This window comes from Puma concolor, chromosome C1 (assembly GCF_028749965.1).
Source record: "Puma concolor isolate L17-30 chromosome C1, mPumCon1.1.hap2, whole genome shotgun sequence".
Taxonomy (NCBI): domain Eukaryota; kingdom Metazoa; phylum Chordata; class Mammalia; order Carnivora; family Felidae; genus Puma; species Puma concolor.
In genome coordinates, this window is record NC_141674.1 from 21090337 (window position 1) to 21111336 (window position 21000).

Sequence of the window (21000 nt, forward strand, 5' to 3'; positions counted from 1 at the left end):
TGACTGTTCTTTCTCATATCACTAGACCCCTTCCGCTTTCATATCATTCAGAAATTCTAGCTAAGTTATAGGCAAGTCAGAGTTTTTCTAAAGACCATGTGGTAGGGAAAAAAAAAAAAACACCTCCACAACACTTAAAACTGCACTGTTGCTTTGTTTCCAAAGTTCCACAGGGAAGTAGAGAGATGTCTGATTTCAGAAAGTGATTCTCATAATCACTTGAAAAGTTTTTTCAAATTACATATGCTTGCTTCCCAGAAGGGGATTCTGAACCTTAAAATGGCTCATTCTGCTATATTTTTCTTCTCTAATTAAAAAATGTTTTTCTAAATTTGTTATCATATCCCACATGGAACAATACCTTTTTTTTTTTTTTAAGTTATAAGGGAAATTCAGAGAAATTGCAAAAGGTAAATCACATAAACTGGAAGAACAAGTCATTATGTCACACACTTTAATGTTGGCAAGATTCTCACTGAAATTCTGGAATGGAGATTTTACTAACTAACTCCCTCTTCCTTCTACTTTACTTTCCACTCTTTAGTTATTCCCTCAAATACCAGGTTAGCATAATGATTAAGACTACAGATTCTAGAGCCAGACTGCTTGCGTTCATATTCCACTCTGCCAAAACTAGCTTAATGACTTTGGGTACTTCTTTGCACTCCAGTTTCAACTGTCAAAGAGGGATAATAATAGAGCCTAACTCATAGGGTAGTTGTAGGGATTAGTTAATATATAAAAAGTACTGAGAGACTAGAACACAGACAATTTAACTGTAGCCATTATTATTATATTACAACTTCTCCCCAGCCCAGGCATCCTTTCCATATTCGTGTTTCCTAGAAAGAAATCCACTTTGCTATTCTACACTCTAGGGAGAAGTAGAGGACACTGTACGAGAGGCTCCATATATCTGGAAAGGTAAGACTGACTAATAAAAAACAAGAATAGTTTCTACGCAGCAAAACTTTTAAAATAAATGTTATTTATATTAAAAATACACAGCATCAAAATTTTTAATGTTTATTTATTTTTGAGAGAGAGAGAGAGAGAGAGAGAGAGAGAGAGAATGAGTGGGGAAGGGGCAGAGAGAGAGGGAGACAGAGAATCCAAAGCAGGTTCTGCACTGTCAGCAGAGAGCCCAGTGCAGGGCCTGAACTCACAAACCATGAGATCATGATTTGGGCTGAAGTCAGATGCTCTACCGACTGAGCCACATGGACACCACCACAGCATCAAAATTCTTAAGGCTCTCATATCTTTTCTGAATGGACCACTAATATTCAAGTGTAATATCAATATAGTTTTTTTTTCCTGGTATATTCTGAATGTTCAAACAACTTTTCCTCAAATGTAATTAACTTTTTATTTATTTTTAAAAATTTTTAAATGTTTATTTATATTTGAGAGAGAGAGAGAGAGAGACAGAGAGCAAGCAGGGGAGGGGCAGAGAGAGGGGGAGACAGAATCCAAAGCAGGCTCCAAGCTCTGAGCTGTCAGCAGGGATGAAACCAAGAGTCGGATGCCCAATTGGACTGAACCACCCAGGTGCCCCTAGTACTTTGTTAAACATTTAAAATTTTAGATCTAGGGGCGCCTGGGTGGTTCAGTAGGTTAAGTATCCGACTTTGGCCCAGGTCATGATCTTGCAGTCTGTGAGTTTGAGCCCCACATGGGGCTCTGTGCTGACAGCTTGGAGCCTGGAGCCTGCTTCTGATTCTGTATCTCCCTCCACTTGCACTCTGTCCCTCTCAAAAATAAACATTAAAAATTTTTTAAAAAATAAATAAAATTATTAAATCTAGAAAAATTATGTACTATCTCAACATTTATTTTCACAGTTATATAAACATAAATTTTGCTTAACAGTTGTGCATGGGGAAAAAAAAAAAGATGTTCTCAAATAAAAGGACTTCTCCTTCTAAAAAGCAAAAACACCCAAACTCTTCAAAAAGTGAGGAGCATCACAAATGCTTGATTCTTATTCAGTAGAACTCTTGTCAATAATCAACACAGGGGCACTTGGATGGCTCAGTTGGTTAAGCATCCGACTCTGGTTTTGGCTCAGGCCATGATCTCATGGTTCATGGGTTCGAGCCCCATGTCAGGTTCCATGCTGTCTCTCCCTCTCTCTCTGCTCATTCCCTTCTCTCTCTCGCTCTCTCTGATAAATAATCAACACAATCAACCAATAATGAATAAACAAAATTAGGTTTGGACGTACAATGGAATATTATTCAGCCTTAAAAAGGAAGGAAATCCTGACACATGCTATGACATAAATGAACCCTGAAGACACTGCACTAAATAAAACAAGCCAGTCACATAAAGACAAATACTGTCTGATTCCACTAAAAGGAGATACTCAGAGTAGTCAAAATCACAGAGACAAAGTAGAACAGTGGTTGCCAGCAGTTAGGAGAACAGGGAAATGGGGAACTATTATTTAATGAATACAGAGTTTCAGTTTAGGAAGATGAAAAAAGTTCTAGAGATGGATGGTGGTGATGGTTGCACAACAATGTGAATATAATAATGCCGCTGATTTATACACTTAAAAATGAATGAATGAAGTTTATGTTATATATATTTTATCATAATAAAGAAACTGAAGGAGAGAGAAGGGATAATTATAGGAAAAGACAAAGGTGGTAGGTTCCATAATATAACTGGAAGGATCAGCCTTAGATATAAGCAGAGGAATTAACTTCAGAGGATAGGGTAAAAGAGAATATTGTAGAGAAGCAGATAAATGGGTAGATGTGGTGACAGACAAATGAGATAGTTTCTATCTAAATGTTTCTAAGTTCTCTTTGAATTAGGGAGCAAGATCCCCAGCTGGGTAAATGGGAGCAAAGTAAAGGGCAAGAAAGATGAAAGGAAGGGGAGGAGGCAGGAGGCAAGGAGGAAGGGAGGGAGGGAAAGAAAGATGATTTTACAGCCTAGGATAAAACACACTAGGAAGGGTGGCTGGACCACCAGGAGTGCTTAAGTGCCTGTTTGTGATGTAATCATAAATGAAAACAGTTTTGTGTTTTTCTCTGACAATGTTCAGGTGACTGGAAGTAAGAATGGAATAGGTGAACAGGTGGTCTACCCAGGGTTGTGGTTTTGCTAAGGAAGCATGACACAGGGGAAAAGGAGAACAAGGTAGAAATGTTTGCAAGGGACTGATTAATAGATCTTATAATTTAAAAAGCATAAGAAAAATATTGAAATCTTTGTGGGAAGCGTCAATGGGTAAGAGTGAAAATATGATAGCTCATTTAACGGAAAATGTACAGGAGGATATCACATGGCTAGTGTGGCAGTAGTATAAATGAGCTGGAATGGAGTGTGTGGTACTAAAAGAGTAGGATTCTGGAAGTTCAGATGTTAGAGGTGGTGCAGTTACTGGTTCATAGACAAACAGAAGTAAGGACTGTGGAAAACTGAAAACTATGGTGTTGTGGAAGCCGGAGTATGAGGGGCAAAGAAGCTGTCTCTTATCTACAGGGAGTAGAGCTAATGATTAAGGCATCCCATGTCCATTTGGTGATTAATGCCAAATCCTTTGGATTTCCCTTATTTCTGCTTCTTTTTCCCATTTTGTACCCTCTACATCTGACTGAAGAATGTTCACCATCATGTCTCTTCCGTATATTGCAGGACCTGATAGATAATATGAGTTCAGTACAAATTCCTAAACAAATAATGAATTAATAAGACAAAAATCAGCACTTATTTGTTTCAAGGACAAACCAGTGGAAGGATATTTTCACCTTAAACTAAATAATTTCAAAACCTAAAGACTGATGCTAAAATTCAAACTAGAGTAGTCAACCCAAAATGTACCCATATACTTATAAATAGCAGGTGAAAAAAAACTAAGTAGATCATTAAAAAGAAATTCAACTTTTCATACCTTAAAGTTTGCTCTCCTGATTCCTGCATCTTGGCTTTTTTCACCTGCAAAAATAAATATACAAAGGCATCAATATAGTGCTCTGTTTCTGAAATCATCTACCTATTCAAATGGCAGGCTGATATTAACTAATAATTTACAGGGTAACTATTCCATTTTGTTTTGTTTACATTTATTTAATTAACCTTTGTTATATTTTAGAGTTAGAGATGGGCTTCTTTGTTTTTCACATGAGCTCTTTCTTTTCAATGAAAAAATTGTTTTTCAGATTCAAGGTAAAATGTTTACCAGGATTTTTACTCAAGATACAATGTTTACCAGAGTAAAGTATCCAAACTTGGGTACAAATTAGTTGGTTTTAAATTTTAACAGACTCATAATTATATTATCAAACAGTAAGTATGGCATATTCAACAACATCAACTCATTTATTACTTTATGAAACAGAAATGTCTTTATACTTAAATTACATGCCAAAAATAAAGATAAATTCTTATCAGGTTATGAGTAATTTAAAAAATATTCTTTATGCTATTCTGTTTTATTCCAGATTTTCATCTTTTTCTAATTCATTCTGAGGTAAAAGCATTTCCACTGAAACAGTTTAAGAATCCCAAACAGAAGATCAACAACATTTAACAGTACCAGTGGATTTCCTTGCTTTCATATATATTACAAAGATCTGATTTTAGAGTTCTCTGATTAGAATAACTAGTCACAGTAGAAACATGCTTAGTATGCTTAGCCATACAAAATTACAAAATTATGGATTGAGAGTATCTCAAGCTAATAAAAAGCTGAAAATCTACTAAATAATCTTAAACAAAAATATCAGGTGGGAATATAGCTATTTAATATGATTAAATTTAACATTTCAGACATTGTTTGCCTTGATTTGGGCAATTATGTCCCCCTGTAAACCAGAGATAGGAAGCATCCGCTGCCTGGCATTCCAAGCAGGTAAACTAACTAAAAAAGATACAGACAGATATTACAAAAGTACAGGTTGAAACAGTACAATCCAGAAACCGAATGTAAAATAGTGTATCTACTTTGGAAAAGTTTAGTAGTTCCTCAAGGGATTAAATACAGAGTTACCATATAATCCAGCAATTTGACTCCTAGCTATATAACCAAAAACCAAAAAAACAAACAAAAAAAAAAAGGAAGAAGAAAAAAAAAGAAAGAAAACATATGTCCAGGAATGTTCCTAACAACATTATTCAAAATAGCCAAAAAGTGAAAACAACCCCAATGCTCATGAATAAACAGATAAATGGATAAATAAAATGTTAAAATAATGATAAATAAAACAATGAATGATAAATAAAATAAATTCATACAGTATTATTCAGCAATAAAAGGGAATGAAGTACTGGTACATAATATATGCTGCAATGTAAATGAACCCTGAAAAGATTATGCTAAGTGGAGAACGCCAGTCACAAAGAACCACATAATGTATGATTCCATTTACATGAAATGTCTACAAACAGGCAAATTTTTAGACAGAAGTTAGATCAGTAGTTACCTAGGGCTGCAGGGGATGAAGGAGTTGGGGGGTGGCTGCCAATGGGTATGGAGTTTCTTTTTGGAATGATGAAAATGTTTTAAAATTGATTCTAGTGATCACTAAAAAACATTGCGAATATATTAAAAACCACTACTTTACGGGGCGCCTGGATGGCTCAGTCGGTTAAGCGTCCGACTTCAGCTCAGGTAACGATCTCGCGGTCCGTGAGTTCGAGCCCCGTGTCGGGCTCTGTGCTGACAGCTCAGAGCCTGGAGCCTGCTTCTGATTCTGTGTCTCCCTCTCTCTCTGACCCTCCCCCGTTCATGCTCTGTCTCTCTCTGTCTCAAAAATAAATAAACGTTAAAAAAAAAAAATTAAAAAAAAAATAAAAACACTACTTTAAAATGGATATGTCGGGGCGCCTGGGTGGTGCAGTCGGTTAAGCGTCCGACTTCAACCAGGTCACGATCTCGCCGTCTGTGAGTTCGAGCCCCGCGTCAGGCTCTGGGCTGATGGCTCGGAGCCTGGAGCCTGTTTCCGATTCTGTGTCTCCCTCTCTCTCTGCCCCTCCCCCGTTCATGCTCTGTCTCTCTCTGTCCCAAAAATAAATAAACGTTGAAAAAAAAATTTAAAAAAAAAATAATAAAAAATAAAATGGATATGTCAATTTTTTCTCAAAGCTTTTATTTTAAAAAAACGATATAGGGGCGCCTGGGTGGCGCAGTCGGTTAAGCCTCCGACTTCAGCCAGGTCACGATCTCACGGTCAGTGGGTTCGAGCCCCGCGTCAGGCTCTGGGCTGATGGCTCAGAGCCTGGAGCCTGTTTCCAATTCTGTGTCTCCCTCTCTCTCTGCTCCTCCCCCGTTCATGCTCTGTCTCTCTCTGTCCCTAAAATAAATAAATGTTGAAAAAAAAAATAAAAAAAAAAAAATAAAAAAAAAAAATAAAAAAACGATATAATCTTACGGGCATGTTATAACTGAACATAAAAAAAAAAAAGAACCAATGGCAAATTTGTGAAATCGGGGTTCTATTTGTACCTCTGCTAAAAAAAAAAAAAATCATGCCTTAAAGGAAAGGAAATATCCATGTTTTGTTTCAAGCATTTCCTTACTCTGATTTTTCAGATGATCAAGGCTGGCTTTGCACTGATGTCTCTAAGTTTTAGGCTTATGGTATAAAACTGCTATTAGTCTGGAGGAACAGAACTCATTTGAAAGAAGTTAGGTACTTGCTTATAAATATGGGAATAAAAACATTTTTAAACTTTGAGGTATGCTATCCTTTACCTAAGTTTATCCTCCTTGATAAAGAAGACACAAAAGAAATCAGGGTGTTGAGTCAAGAAGTTGTCTCTTCACCACCTGTTCTACCTCTTCTTCTCCTTCCCCTCCAAGTCCAAAACACAATTTTAAAGTCCTTTTTATGGTTCTCAAAAATGGTTCCCAAGCTACACTCCTGTTCTACATCCTAGCCTGGAGAGTATACTATGGTTATAAAGCATTTGCCACTTGTGTTGTCTACAGTAAGCATTAGTAATTTCTTTTTAACATTTTAATACAAAAGGCATACATGCTCTTATTTTTAAAAATTCAAACCATTCAGGTATGTATAAAATAGAAAAGACTTCATTCTGCCTCATTCCTCCATGAAATAATCAGTATTAAGTTTGCTGTATATTCTTCTAAAATTTTTCCTATGCATGTAGGTCCTTTCAAAACTTGAATTCAGAGAGCACCCCTGATAGCCATAAAAGCAGGTATTTTTATGTGCTTCCAGCTTAGCAGGGACAATCTTGGTTTATACCTCTTATTCCGGAACCAAGTCTGTTTAATGTCCCCTTTTACTCTTCAAAAGAGTTCCAGTTTGGACAATAATACAACTGTTTCAGAGTATTTGAAAAAGATAAAGACTGGGGGTCAAGGAAGGGGAAAGACAATAATTTCAAAGTAACTGGTGAACACAGAGTGAACCATTTCCAAATGCAGAAGACTGAGGATTGATCGGCAATAATCAATTGACAGAAAACCCAAAGCTAAAATTTATGTTGCACGTCAACAATGACCTGAATAAAGCTTAAGACAGGGCAAGTAATTAGTAAAGAAATAAGAAAGGGATAATTCAGCAGGAAAGAGACAAGAAGAGATAGTGAGATTAAAATAATTCTTGTAATAATGTCACTAGTAACATCTATATATACAAGTAACAGTAGGGTTAAAACTCTTGGTTTTATTTATCATCATTAACTTGGAATAGAATCATTCTTTCTACTCAAATTTTAGACCTCTACTACAGCCTGTGAAGACTTGTTTTTCTCTTCAAAGTAGAACATTTACTCTTTCCATTCTAATTATTTTGAACAGTTCTTAAATATTCTGTTTTGTCAGATTCTGTATTTGTCCATTTGGCAGCCATTAGTCACAGGGCCAAACTAAGGACCAAGCTGTGTACATCTTCCCTGTGATCCAGAGCCCATACTCTGATCCATCTCCTTTATCCAACTTACACACCAAGCCAATACTTCCCCTGCTCTGAGTCACCCCAGAGCCAGACACCAGCACCCAGTAACATCCTTGATACCCCAAAAGCCCTTGGAATTATTCAGACTACACAAACCTAAATCGTTTACCCTGCCTTGCCTTGCCTCTGGAAACTCCAATAATGGCTATGGCCTATGCTTTCCCCTAGCTCCTTTTTGCCTCCTGACATTGGTGCCTCCCCCTGTGGCCCTGTGTGACGTGCCATGCCTTTCACTTTTAAGGACATTAAGCTTTTCCTTCAATGGCACTGACTTCCCTGTGTTATCACTCAGTTACCTTTAAAAATTAAGACCCAAGGGGCGCCTGGGTGGCTTAGTCAGTTAAGCCATCGACTTTGGCTCGGGCCATGATCTCATGGTTTGTGTGTTCAAGCCTTGCGTCGGGCTCTGCGATGACACTGCAGAGCCTGCTTGGGATTTTCTCTCTCTCCCTCTCTCTATCCCTCTCCCACTTGTTCTCTCTCTCTCTCTACAGATAAGATAAGATAAGATAAGATAAGATAAGATAAGATAAGATAAGATAAGATAAGATAAAAATAAAAATTAAGGCCCAGGAACAAATCAATAAAAAAATGATGCTCTGTGACAATCACCATTTATAGTCAGCAGAAAATGTTTTTAAAATGGTTTCATTTCTCACCTTCTTAAGTAACAAACAGGTTTTGGACATCATGTTATAGAAACTGAATAGAAGAGCAAGGAAATAAAGCAGAGTAGAAAAGACAACTCACCAGCAGGTCAGCCTCACAATTCTACTTTAAATACATAAGGAGTTACTAACAACAATACCCATTTCAACAGTATGTCAACACATAAGTCTTTTGAAACTAGACCTCTTGACCAGACTTCTGTCTTACTACATTAAAAACTCAATGCCATCATTTTCTTTGGTACATTTAATGTCTCTAACCCAGCTATTTGTTCTCACAGTACATATCCTAGGACCACTGCTGAGGATGATTTTTAATTCTACCATTTCCTTGATTATCGATGTCCCAACAGGGATAAGGGATGACATTTCAAATGTCTCAAGGTCATTTTACCAATTGCTGTATCTTTCTGGTTTTATACTTGCCTTAAGTGAGAGGGCTAAAAGAAAAATGGCAAAGTAATCATCAGTATGTACTTCTCAACATAAAGAAAATATTAAAAATGTATTAAAGGACTTCTTGTGAGCACATGTCCATCTTTCTGTGATATAAAGAATACATCTGGAACATGAAAAGCATACCCTATTACCTGCTTTCAAAATTCAAATTTTTCTAAGCTGGATTTTCATAAAGGTAAACATGTATCATTCTGCATTCTTCCTTCATATAAAATGCAAGAGGCTCATTCTGGATAGTAAACTGACTCAGTATTTATCTAACTTCAGAAAAATCTCAACACAAAAGAAAAACATCCTTTAATACAAAAGTATCTACGAGAATGATTACTATTGCCTTTCCTTATTTATTATTTATTTATTTTTTTTTTATTTTGCTTTTTTAAATGCTAAGGGTCAAAACACAGAAAGACCAAAATATACAACCAAATAAAAGGCCACAACGAGGCAATAAATCTGTATCACCTGAGGACATTTAAAATTATTTTATTTATTTATGTTAAATATTTAAATTTTTTTTTTTTTTCAACGTTTATTTATTTTTGGGACAGAGAGAGACAGAGCATGAACGGGGGAGGGGCAGAGAGAGAGGGAGACACAGAATCGGAAACAGGCTCCAGGCTCTGAGCCATCAGCCCAGAGCCCGACGCGGGGCTCGAACTCACGGACTGCGAGATCCTGACCTGGCTGAAGTCGGACGCTTAACCGACTGCGCCACCCAGGCGCCCCAATTGTTGGGTTTTTTTAATGGCATTTGCAAATACAGTACTTTTTTTATTTTTATTTTTTAATGTTTATTCTTTTTTGAAAGACAGAGAGAGAGAGAGCACAAGTAGGGGTGGGGTGGAGAGAGAGGGGGACACAGAATCTGAAGCAGGCTCCAGGTTCTGAGCTGTCAGCACAGAGCCGAACGCAGGGCTCGAACTCATGTACCACAAGATCATAACCTGAGCCAGAGTCAGACGCTTAACCGACTGAGCCATCCAGGCGCCCATGCAATACTCAGTTTGTAATACTGAATTTTCTAAGCAGACTCCCAGGTATTAACAAAATGTGAATTAAAGGACATGAAATTGTTTTCTTAGAAGGAAAGTATTAAGAAGGCTCTTCCTTATTTTTATTTCTAATTTGGAATCTGCAGTATAACTGAGTGATCTTTAAAATCTCTTAAGATTAGCTTTTCTATAAAGAACTTTAAATTGTTAAAGGAAATACTTACTGGTTGTTCTGGTAAATCTTGCTCTTCTTCCATGAGGACCAATATTTCTTTCTTACACTTATGTGACTGGATTGCAAGTGTCTGTCAAGCAGTCTTCACAGTCTGTTTAAAAAAGAGGGGGGATCCAAAGCTTTATGTCCTCTTTTATCATTGAGGCCATCAGATAATAGTTTTTTTTAATTTTTGTTACCTCAAGCTTTCTACGTGAGTCCCAATCTCAAAATCTCAAACCTGCACGTGGCTTTTCCAAACTGACATGCTGTACCAAGTCAAGACAGGTATACCCAATGACCTTTATACTACATCGCAAAAGCCAACACGTGGAAGCCTTTCTGGTTTACTTAAAACGTGGTTACTATAGTGCCCAATGCATTAAATATTTTATAATGACAGCTGTGTGCAGATAACTAAAACATTATTTTTGAGGATTATTGTTACATTAAAAAATGATAAAAACTAGCCTAGCAAGTCAGTATGTTATGATAACATCTAACCTGCTTGAATCTGGAACATTTACATAATTGTTAACACAGACACACCAAATCACTTTAAATAGGACAAAATGGAATATCAATTAAATACTTTCACAACCAACTATCTATATATATGTTATTAATTTAAAGGAAAGTTCTTCTGGATTTATTTTAATAATGCAAATAAATAAGTAAAGCAAAACCTTGAATTATAGAATTAAGGAAAAATAATCACGTAAAGCCAAGACCCAATTTTATTCTGAAATAACAAGCTCCACTAAATATCCTACTGTGCCAATTTTGTTTTTAATTTTTTCAATGTTTATTTATTTTTGAGAGAGAGAGTTTGAGCAGGGGAAGGGCAGAGAGAGAGGGAGACACAGAATTCTAAGCAGGCCCCAGGCTCTGAGCTATCAGCACAGAGCTCGATATGGAGCTCAAACTCATGGACTGTGAGATCATGTTCTGAGCCAAAGTTGGACACTTAACCAACTGAGTCACCCAGGTGCCCCAAAGCAAACTCTTTACCTTCTCAGACCCTGCTTCTGGTTTTAATTAAGGTCACTCCTGTTTTCACTTCTACCAACCACTGCACCTAACTTAACCTATAAAGCTAAAGCAAGTATAGAATCTTATGGGCAAGGTAATGGAAACAGATAAAAAACATGAAAAAAGAAATGAAAAACTTCAGTAGTGCCAATAACACCACCCCTTCACTTCTACTGCTCCATCTCGATGCAATACAGCATGCTTTATTTTAGAGCCACACTCCAGAATGGGAAAAAGAGAGAAAACGTGTCTTTTTAGATGCAAAATTGTCCCACTCTACCACAGCTTTAATCCCTTCCCGGACCTAGAATGTCGTAAGAAAAAAAGTTTAAAGGTCAGAAGCATGTGATCATCAATACTCACGTGGAGTCGTACACAGAGCCTCAAAAGCTAAGTTCTCAAACTACATGACGTAGATAACTAGTGCTGCAGAATTACGGAGCACAATAACTAAAGCCCACAGGGGCTATCTTGCCTGAACTTGTTTTGCTCTACTCGGAAGAGTATAATCAATGTGACGTGAAACTGATTACAATTGTGAAAGATGAAACATTTTTATGTTTTACCAGCTCCTACCCATCTTAGTTTTAAATTGAAATGTCTTTATTTTATGGGATTTTAATAACATCTGAATGTACATAATATACATACATAATTTCATCCCAAAACAGGAGCAAAATCTGGCCAAATCATGAGGCAAATGTAATGCCTTTAATACCTCATTTGTTGAATTTTCGTGTGACCAGCTCTCACCTAAACAAAAAGTGTTTACTTAAGTAAAACAAAAGTGTTTTACTTAATTGAAGGGCACACTGTAATAACTGTAATCTCTAATTTGTAGATTCTCAGCACGGGAGAGGGAAGGGATATTCCTTCTCATGGGGGAAGGGTTATAAAATCTACTTCTGGGCAAGACAGAAGGTAAGAAAAATTATTTTAAGAAAAGGATACTCATAACGTGCTTTAATTTTAAACATAAGAACTAATTGATTTAAAAAATATGAACATCAAAGGAGAACAGACATTTTTTATTGATTAAAAGGGATCATGGGTTTTAGAAAGTAAGAAATACTACTCTTAATTGTGGGGAAATAAATTCTCAAGCCAGACAAAACTAAATGTTCAATCTTGAATTTTGTTTTTTAGAAATATAGCAATATTATGGTGATCTTATTATGAAAAGGAACAAATTTTTTTATTTTTCTTAGGATAAAATCTATGGTGAGTTGCAAAAAAACCTGAAGGGAAAAATTGGAAGACATTCTACCTCCTCTATTTTTCTTTGAAAATAAGCACCCTTTGTTATTTCCATCTTAAAAATCCCTTTTAGTTTCTCAGCTTTTCAATTTAGGGAAATAAAAGGGGCATAATTTTTATAGTTAGAAAATATTTTTTTACATCAAGTAATTGATCAATGATCACCAATAATTTTGATCATTTTAGAACAAACAAACAAACAAACAAAAAAAACGATCTACAAGGAAAGCACATGATTTGTTACAGAATCTTCTGGGATTCTACTGGCAACGTGTAACATGTATAAAGTTGCAAACATTCATTCTGGTACATTTGTGTATACAATATATTAATTATATTAATAATGGCTGTAAATTATGTATTTTCCTCACAACATGCATCTAAGACACTACTTTCTATCAATACAGTAGTCTTCTATCCAATAATTTATAACTTGAATAACATGAAAAATATAAGGATATACTAAATACAAGAATGCAAGTATTTGTCACATTCCTAGCACTTCTCAATGTGCTAAAACCTTAATATTAAGACCTCACACCATTTTCTGTAATTGGCACATGCTTACAATCAAGTCACGTTTACTAGCAACAGACGGAAGTGCTGTATAACACAGATACAGTGCTCTGATACTTAATATCAAAAAAAGTACAGAATTACTATACTAATCTTAATATTCTCATTTCCATGTATGAGTTCTAGCATTTAATCGAATTGTGGGTTTTTAATGTAACCTGATATTATTCTACACTTAATGAAATTCATCTTTTAAAATATCCAAAAATAGGACTTGACAAGGACTTGACATAGAAATGGAAAGCGGATCCTTATTGCAATTTAAATGAATACAATTACTTACAACTTAGTCAAACGGCCAGTGAAATTACAAAACATGCTCTGAGTTAATCTTTTAAGTACCTTCGAGCATTTGGACAGTAATGTCTTCTCATAATTTTCCAGTTTCAATTCTTACTATTGATTTCTAAAAACAGCTTTTTAATCACCTTTTTGGGTGAGAGTTTGTCAGTATCTATATATCATCATGGACAGAAATCTGGGAAAATCTACATTTGAGAACAGAAATAGTATTATTTCCTAAGACTTTCCCTACCTGTAAACGCTGACAACGAAAAAATAGGGAATTCTGTCTGGATTTGAAAGGTCAATTTTAAATACTGTGATTTCACATGTTTATAAATAAAGCAGGATACTTTTGTAACATGGCAGCCATAATTTTAAAAAAAATTGTTTTTTAATGTTTACTTATTTTTGAGAGAGAGTCAGAGCATGAGCAGGGAAGGAGCATTGAAGAGAGGGAGACACAGAATCTGAAGCAAGCTCCAGGCTTTGAGCTGTCAGTGGAGAGCCAATGCGGGGCTCGAACCCACCAAGTGCAAGATCATGACCTAAGCTGAAGTCAGATGCTTAACTGGCTGAGCACCGAGGCCCCCCAGCAGCCATAATTTTTATTTTTAATCTTTAGAAATTAGAAGGGAAATTATTAGTAAATATTTTATTTCAAAATTCTAATTAAGATTCCTATGTCATAATTTCTGTTTTGCACCAAGTTAAACATTCTATTCACCCTGTAACTATAAATGGCTACAGGTAAGAACTTACGTTACTGCAATGTTATTATAGCTCTTAAGTATAGGAAGGGAAACACACACACACACACACACACACACACACACACACACACAGCACAGAATAAAGGTCAAACTGCTTTCAATGAAAATAAAGTATATGTTACTCTTGATTATGTGTCTAAATAGAGCACAACATTCTGATTATAAGTCCTAGAAGGGGAACTTGCATGTGGCTACGTGTGCACAGATTAAGTGAGTATCTTTGACACAGTTCTAAAGAGAAAACAGGTAGCTCATAAATTTAATCACTGACTACACTGTATTTTAGAAGTCTACTTACTATTTCTTCCAAAGCCTTATAGATAAATTTTGAGAACACACCAAACAAAAGGCTACAGTTTTCCTGGGGAAAACTAACAGCATCATTCCCCAAATTAAATATATCTCAGCAAGGGGCGCCTGGGTGGCTTAGTCAGTTAAGTGTCAGCTCAGGTCGTGATCTTGCGGTCTGGGAGTTCGAGCCCCTCGTTGGGCTTTGCGCTGACTGCTTGGAGCCTGGACCCTGCTTCGGATTCTGTCTCTCTCTCTCTCTCTCAAAAAAAAAACATTAAAAAAACTAAAAAAAAAAAATCTGTATCTCAGCAATAGTTATAAACAACAGTAATCTAAAGAAGTGTCAAAAAAGTGGTACATCATTACTTAAGATTATTAACATGTGGATTACTTTAGGATTTAAAAGTACATAATTAGCAAAAAAAGAGTACATAATTAGCAAATGTCTATCATGGTATCCTCAAATATAATTATGTGTATGCCTTGAAGAATGAAAACAGTAAGCAAAATACTGTCTTTTAATGGCTTTAAGATAACTGCTTCAAGTATTGTTATTCCATAATAACTTATCTATTTAAAGGAGATCATAAATGAATTAAGAAACTAGGGTCCTAACACCCAAAGTACCAAACATAAAATCTAAAGACACCTCTTCCAAATAAACTCTAATTTATCAAGTAGGAGGCCTTACAAGGCAAAATCAGAAAAGGTGTCAGGAGAAATGGTTTCAAAACATAAGAATGCATTTCTGTGGTCTCTTGTGAAACATTGCTTAGTAGTAAGCGGCAGAGGGCAAGTAGTAATTTGGGATTCCTAATCCACAAAACATACACATTAGTTTCAAATATAAAGTGAACAAACGTTTATTCTAATACTTACAAATATCTTACTGAAATTAGGCAAAAATAACAATGAGTATCTTGGAGGAGAAGAGAATAATTGAGGGAATTAAGAAAGATGTACCCTACACCAACCAGTCTTTAAAACCAATTATAGCGGGAAGGACAAGAGAGCAATCATTTACTAAGCATATATAATCCCCAATTATTTTTAAGTTTATTGTCTTACCTAGTTTTATCTCCACAACTATCCTCATACAGGACAACTATCCTATCCACGGACAGGGCAACTAGGACTGAGAGATTTAAACAATCTGCCTGAGAATAACAACAATAATGTTTCAGGTTAAGGTAGAAATACATCAAATAAAGATATTACCACCAGAGGATGGTGGTAATAGTTGCACAACACCATGAATGTACTTAATGACACTGAATGCTGTATTTAAAAGTGGGTAGGGGAGCCTGGGTGACTCAGTCGGTTAAGTTTCTGACTTTGACTCAGGCCATAATCTCATTGTTCCCAAGTCTGAGCCCTGTGTCGGGCTCTGTGCTGACAGCTCAGAGCCTGGAGCCTGCTTGGGATTCTATGTCTCCTTCTCTCTCTCTGTCCTCTCTCTTCCCTGCTCGTGCTCTCTCACTCTCAAAATTAACATTAAAAATTTTGTTTAAATAAAAGTGGGTAAAATAGTTCATTCTGCTATGTGTACTTACCACAATAAAAAAATACTAAAAGACCCACGAGGGGTGCCTGGGTGGCTTAGTCAGTTAAGCATCTGACTTGGGCTCAGGTCATGATCTCACAGTCTGGGAGTTTGAGCCCCACGTCGGGCTCTGTGCTGACAACTCAGAGCCTGGAGCCTGCTTCAGATTCTGTGTCTCCCTCTCTCTCTGCCCCTACTCTGCACTCTCTCTCTCTCTCTCTCAAAAATAAATAAACATAAAAAAATTTTTTTAATAAACAAAAAGACCCATAAGACAAGAAATCCCAAAGCAATGATCAAATCTAAAAAGTGCTTATAAGTGGAGAAAAATCAATATTTAAAAACTATTGCCAGGGCACCTGGCTGGCTCAGTTGGAACCACATGTGACTCTTGATCTTGGGGTTGTGAATTTGAGCCTTACAGTGGGTATAGATTACTTAAAACAATTTTTTTTGATGTTTATTTATTTTTGAGAGAGACAGAGACGGAATGCGAGTGGGTTGGGGCAGACAGAGAGGGAGGCACAGAACCTGAAGCAGGCTGCAGGCTCCGAGCTGTCAGCACAGAGTCCGACGCGGGGCTCGAACTCACGAGCTGTGAGATTGTGACCTGAGCCGAAGTCGGATGCTCAACCGACTGAGCCACCCAGGCACCCCTACTTTAAAAAAATAAAATCTTAAAAAAATACTGCCAGAAAAACGGTATCAATGTGGAGAAAAACATGACTAATTCTAAATATATGAAGAACTAAGCATTCAGGAAATTTTGGAGAAAGTAGATTAGCATACTTATCTGTAGAAAAGAGATAAAAATTTTGTGCAACAGAAGAAAGCATAAGCAACAAATCAACAGAGCCAGTTATTAAAATGCACTTTCATGCAATGAGAAAAAACAAATCTAAGATTAAAAGGATATAACAAATATAATTATGATAAACCTTAATGTCTATAAAACAAACCCAACAATTCAACAATATGATCATTTGTTATGTGGCAAACCATGACTAACATCCATCAAGGATGAATGCCTCTGTATCCATCAAAGGATACAGACAGTTTAAGTAACCACCAAGACCAAATCAGCACTTGGGAAAAAAGATTCTCACCACTAACTGAATAAACTGTAATATTTTTAAGATACTACTTTGTACCAGTGAAATACCAAAAATATATATATAAGCAACAAAACCGAGTGTTCTCTGAACTATAAGAAAATAAGAAATATTCAGGGGTGCCTGGGTGGCTCAGTCAGTTGAGCATCCAACTTGGGCTCAGGTCACGATCTCACAGTTCGTGAGTTCAAGCTCTGCATTGGGCTCTGTGCTGATGGCTCGGAGCCTGGAGCCTGCTTCAGATTTTGTCTCCCTCTCTCTCTGCCCCTCCACAGCTCACACTCTGACTCTCTCTCTCTCAAAAGTAAACAAACATTAAAAAAGATTTAAAAAAATATTCGGGCACAGCTGTAAAATCATATTATCTTCAGACTATCCTCTGGTTAGAGTCAGGTCATAAAATTGCCCATGGCCTGATTCATTTCCTAATTTTTCCCCCCAAATTAAGTAGAGGGGTAAAAAGTCAACTCTATTCCACTATTTCAAAAAATAAAGTAAGTTTGTTCAGAGAAATGAAAAATCAGAAACAACCAACTTGTGGAGAATGGTTTACCTATGCTCCAATTGCACTAATGAACATTCTTTATTCTTTTTAATTGTTTTCAATGTTTGTTTATTTTTGAGAAAGAGCGAGAGAGACAGAGCGTGAGCAGGGGTGGGGGAGGGCAGAGTGGGAGGCAGACACAGAATCTGAAGCAGGCTCCAGGCTGTGAGCTGTCAGCACAGAGCCCAACATGGGGCTCGAACTCACAAAACCGTGAGATCATGACCTGAGCCGAAGTCGGAGGCTTAACCGACTGAGCCACCCAGGTGCCACTAAAATATTACTCTGCATATATACAGGAAAGATGTTGTATTAGTACTTTTGTAAACTGCCACTTTACCAGAATCTCATTCTTTCTAATAATGAGAACAGTAAGAAAATTGATTGTTGAGTTTCAGCTATATATTTTCCCTTGCTGCATAAAAATAGTTTCCTTCCTCTTTCCCAATATTAATCTCTTTATTTCTTCTTACTACCTAATGATATTGGTTTACACCTCCACTATAATATTAAGTAACAATACTAAATGTTGGGCATCCATTTCTTGTTCCTCACATTAATGAGAATACTTCTACCATACCACTATTAAGTGTGATATTGGTTTTGGTCTGAAATAAATTTGGGGTGTCTGCCTGGCTTAGTTTATAAAGCATGCGACACTTGATCTTGGGGTCATGAGTTCAAGCCCCACATTGGGCACAGAGGTTACTTAAAAAAAAAAAAGAAAAAAAAGGAAAGGAAAAGAAAAATGAAATAAGTTCTCTTTAATCGTGTCAAATAAGAATTCATCAATTTTAATTAAATGAAGAACATTTATCAGGAAAAGATATTAATTCGGTCAATGCTTTTTTGGCATCCAAAATGATGATGACCATACGGTTTTTCTTTCATCTATTAAAACAACATGTTAACAGATCTAATATTGAACCATATGTACATTTATTTCAGAAACTAAACTCTTGGGTTGTAGAATATTATTTTAACATACTGTTGAATTCTATTTTCTAGTACTGAATGTAAGATTTTTACATTAATAATTGGAAGATTCTTCCATGGTTTCCTATTTTGTGTTGTCCACGAAGTTTTAGAATCAACATTTCATTGGCTTCCTTAAAAGAGCTATAAACTCTCTCTTATCCATGCTCTGGTTCAGCTATCTATTCCTTGGCTATTTGAAATAACATACCTATGAAAACACCTAGGTCTAAAAGTTTTTATGGAGCAGTCCTTTGATAACTTTACGGATTCCCTTTATTGTTATTGGTCTACTGAATTTCATTCTTCTGGGGTCAAATTTGGCAACATTTTCTAAAAATATCCATTTCATCCAGATTGTCAAGTTTATTTGCATAAGGTTTTACACCATAATGCATGTGTGTAGTCTTTTCATTCTCTTTAGAATGAATTCTACCATAAAACCTCCCAAACTTCGGGGCGCCTGGGTGGCTCAGTGGGTTAAACAACACCCAACTTCGGCTCAGGTCATGATCTCGCGGTTTGTGGGTTTGAGCTCCGCATCAAGCTCTGTGCTGACAACTCAGAAGAGCCTGGAGCCTGCTTCGGATTCTGTGTCTCCCTCTCTCTCTGTGCCCCTCCTTTGCTCATGTTCTATCTCCCTCCCTCTCAAAAAATAAATAAACATTAAAAATTTTAGAAGAAAAAAAAACCTCCCAAACTTCATCCAAATCAGTTTACTCTCAGTGAACTTCCTATTGATCAAAATCAGTAATCAGAACATTCTGATTCAAGAGAGCTGAAGAAGCACACCCATTTATGTCATCTCTCCAGAGATCCACTTCATAAAAATAATAGCAAAGGAATGAAAGAGATAAAAGACACAACAACAAAATAAAAACAGTGGGGCGTCTGACTGGCTCAGTCAGAAGAGCATGTGGCTCTTAATGTCAGGGTCATGTTTGAGCCTCACATGGGGTGTAGAGATTACTTAAATAAATAAAACTTGAATAAAATTTTAAAAAAGAAAAGAAAAACAGTGATTTCAAGAGGCAAAAGATTCAACAAATTTCTAGAAGACAAAGTATATAGAGAATTGATATCGGAGTCATCCATTTTCTCATCATTTCAAGAAATATTTTAGGGGCACCTGGCTGGCTCAGTTGGTAGAATATGTGACTCTTGATCTAGGAGTTGCAAGTTCAAACCCCACAATAGGTGCAGGGCTTACTTTAAAAAAATAAGTATTTTATGTACTAGGCATTATTCTAGGCACTGGAGATAAAGAACTGTGCACAAAGACTCCCTGCTCTTAGTATGTTTATATTCTAACTGGTAAGAGACAGATAAAAAGTAAATTATTATTCAAGCAGTGGTAAGAAATATAAAATAGGACAAGGAAATAGAGAAACTAATTTCACAGAGTCTGGATTCTTTGTCCCATGTGGCCACTGAAGTCTCTGATGTTAGTTTAATGGTCAGCTAATGATTAGACAGAGATTTCCTTAGACTCCTGGAACCAGTAAATCTCCCAGTCTTCATGGATGGGCTCTGTATATGTATTAGGGCACACTTTTAACACTAAACCAGTTTACAATTTTTCCTTAGCCTTCACTATCCGTTGGCACAGAGCCTCAACATGAACTAGAACTAAGAACTTAGGGCCTTCTCAGGTCCTTTCTAAAGATGCACACAGCTCAACATATGGGCACAGCCTTCTAGATTCCCAGGAATATATCAAAGCTTTACAAATCCCCTATGGACATCTACTCCCCAGCTTTTCCTTTTAAGCTTTTTGGTTAGTCTGTTTGCCCCAACCGTTACTCACTACCACAGGCAGCTGAGACGTTCAATTGCCTCTAATTGTTTTCAATGAATACCCTGGGCAGAAAAGGCTCCAAGTCTGGTCAAATATATGCAAGTTTGCAAATGAGGTCTTTTAAGGAACCACCAGACAGGTCAATTAATAACAAATAATAACAAGTCAAATAATGACAATTCTCTGGAACAGGGCTTTGAAAAAGCTCCAGTCTTGGTCTGTAGCTTCCAGTTGGCTTCTGGGCTGCTAGTTTTCACCATGATTAGGGACTGTTGGTTTTCAAAGCTACTGTGGAACTGGAGAGAGGACAGCACCTGGGCAAGTTAAAACATTACAAAGTTCACGGTGTTCTTGAGATTTGGCCATTTTTCTTAAATAAATGTTCCTAGTTTGCTACAAGCCTATGGTTAATGTTCAGAGTTCTGAAACAGTTGATTTTGACTATGTCTGCCAGTGTCCTCATTGTTTTTATAAAGTATTTCCAAAGGTTCTTCCTCTGCCATGACTGCCGACATCCTGCATTTTAATTGAGAAACTCCTTTTT

The 21000-nt window shown here is 36.6% G+C and overlaps 1 protein-coding gene across 3 annotated transcripts in view; it reads right to left on the reverse strand.

The window, feature by feature from the left end:
• EYA3 (EYA transcriptional coactivator and phosphatase 3) overlaps nt 1-21000 on the reverse strand; it is a 106261-nt gene that overhangs the window by 62031 nt on the left and 23230 nt on the right. For all 3 annotated transcript variants that reach the window (XM_086716177.1, XM_025931916.2, XM_025931910.2), the window contains exons 2-3: nt 10284-10385; nt 3908-3951 (exon numbers count right to left, since the gene is read on the reverse strand). In XM_086716177.1, coding sequence (XP_086572303.1) covers nt 3908-3951; nt 10284-10316 — 77 coding nt within the window. In that variant the 5' untranslated portion in view covers nt 10317-10385. The remainder of the gene's footprint in view (nt 1-3907; nt 3952-10283; nt 10386-21000) is intronic.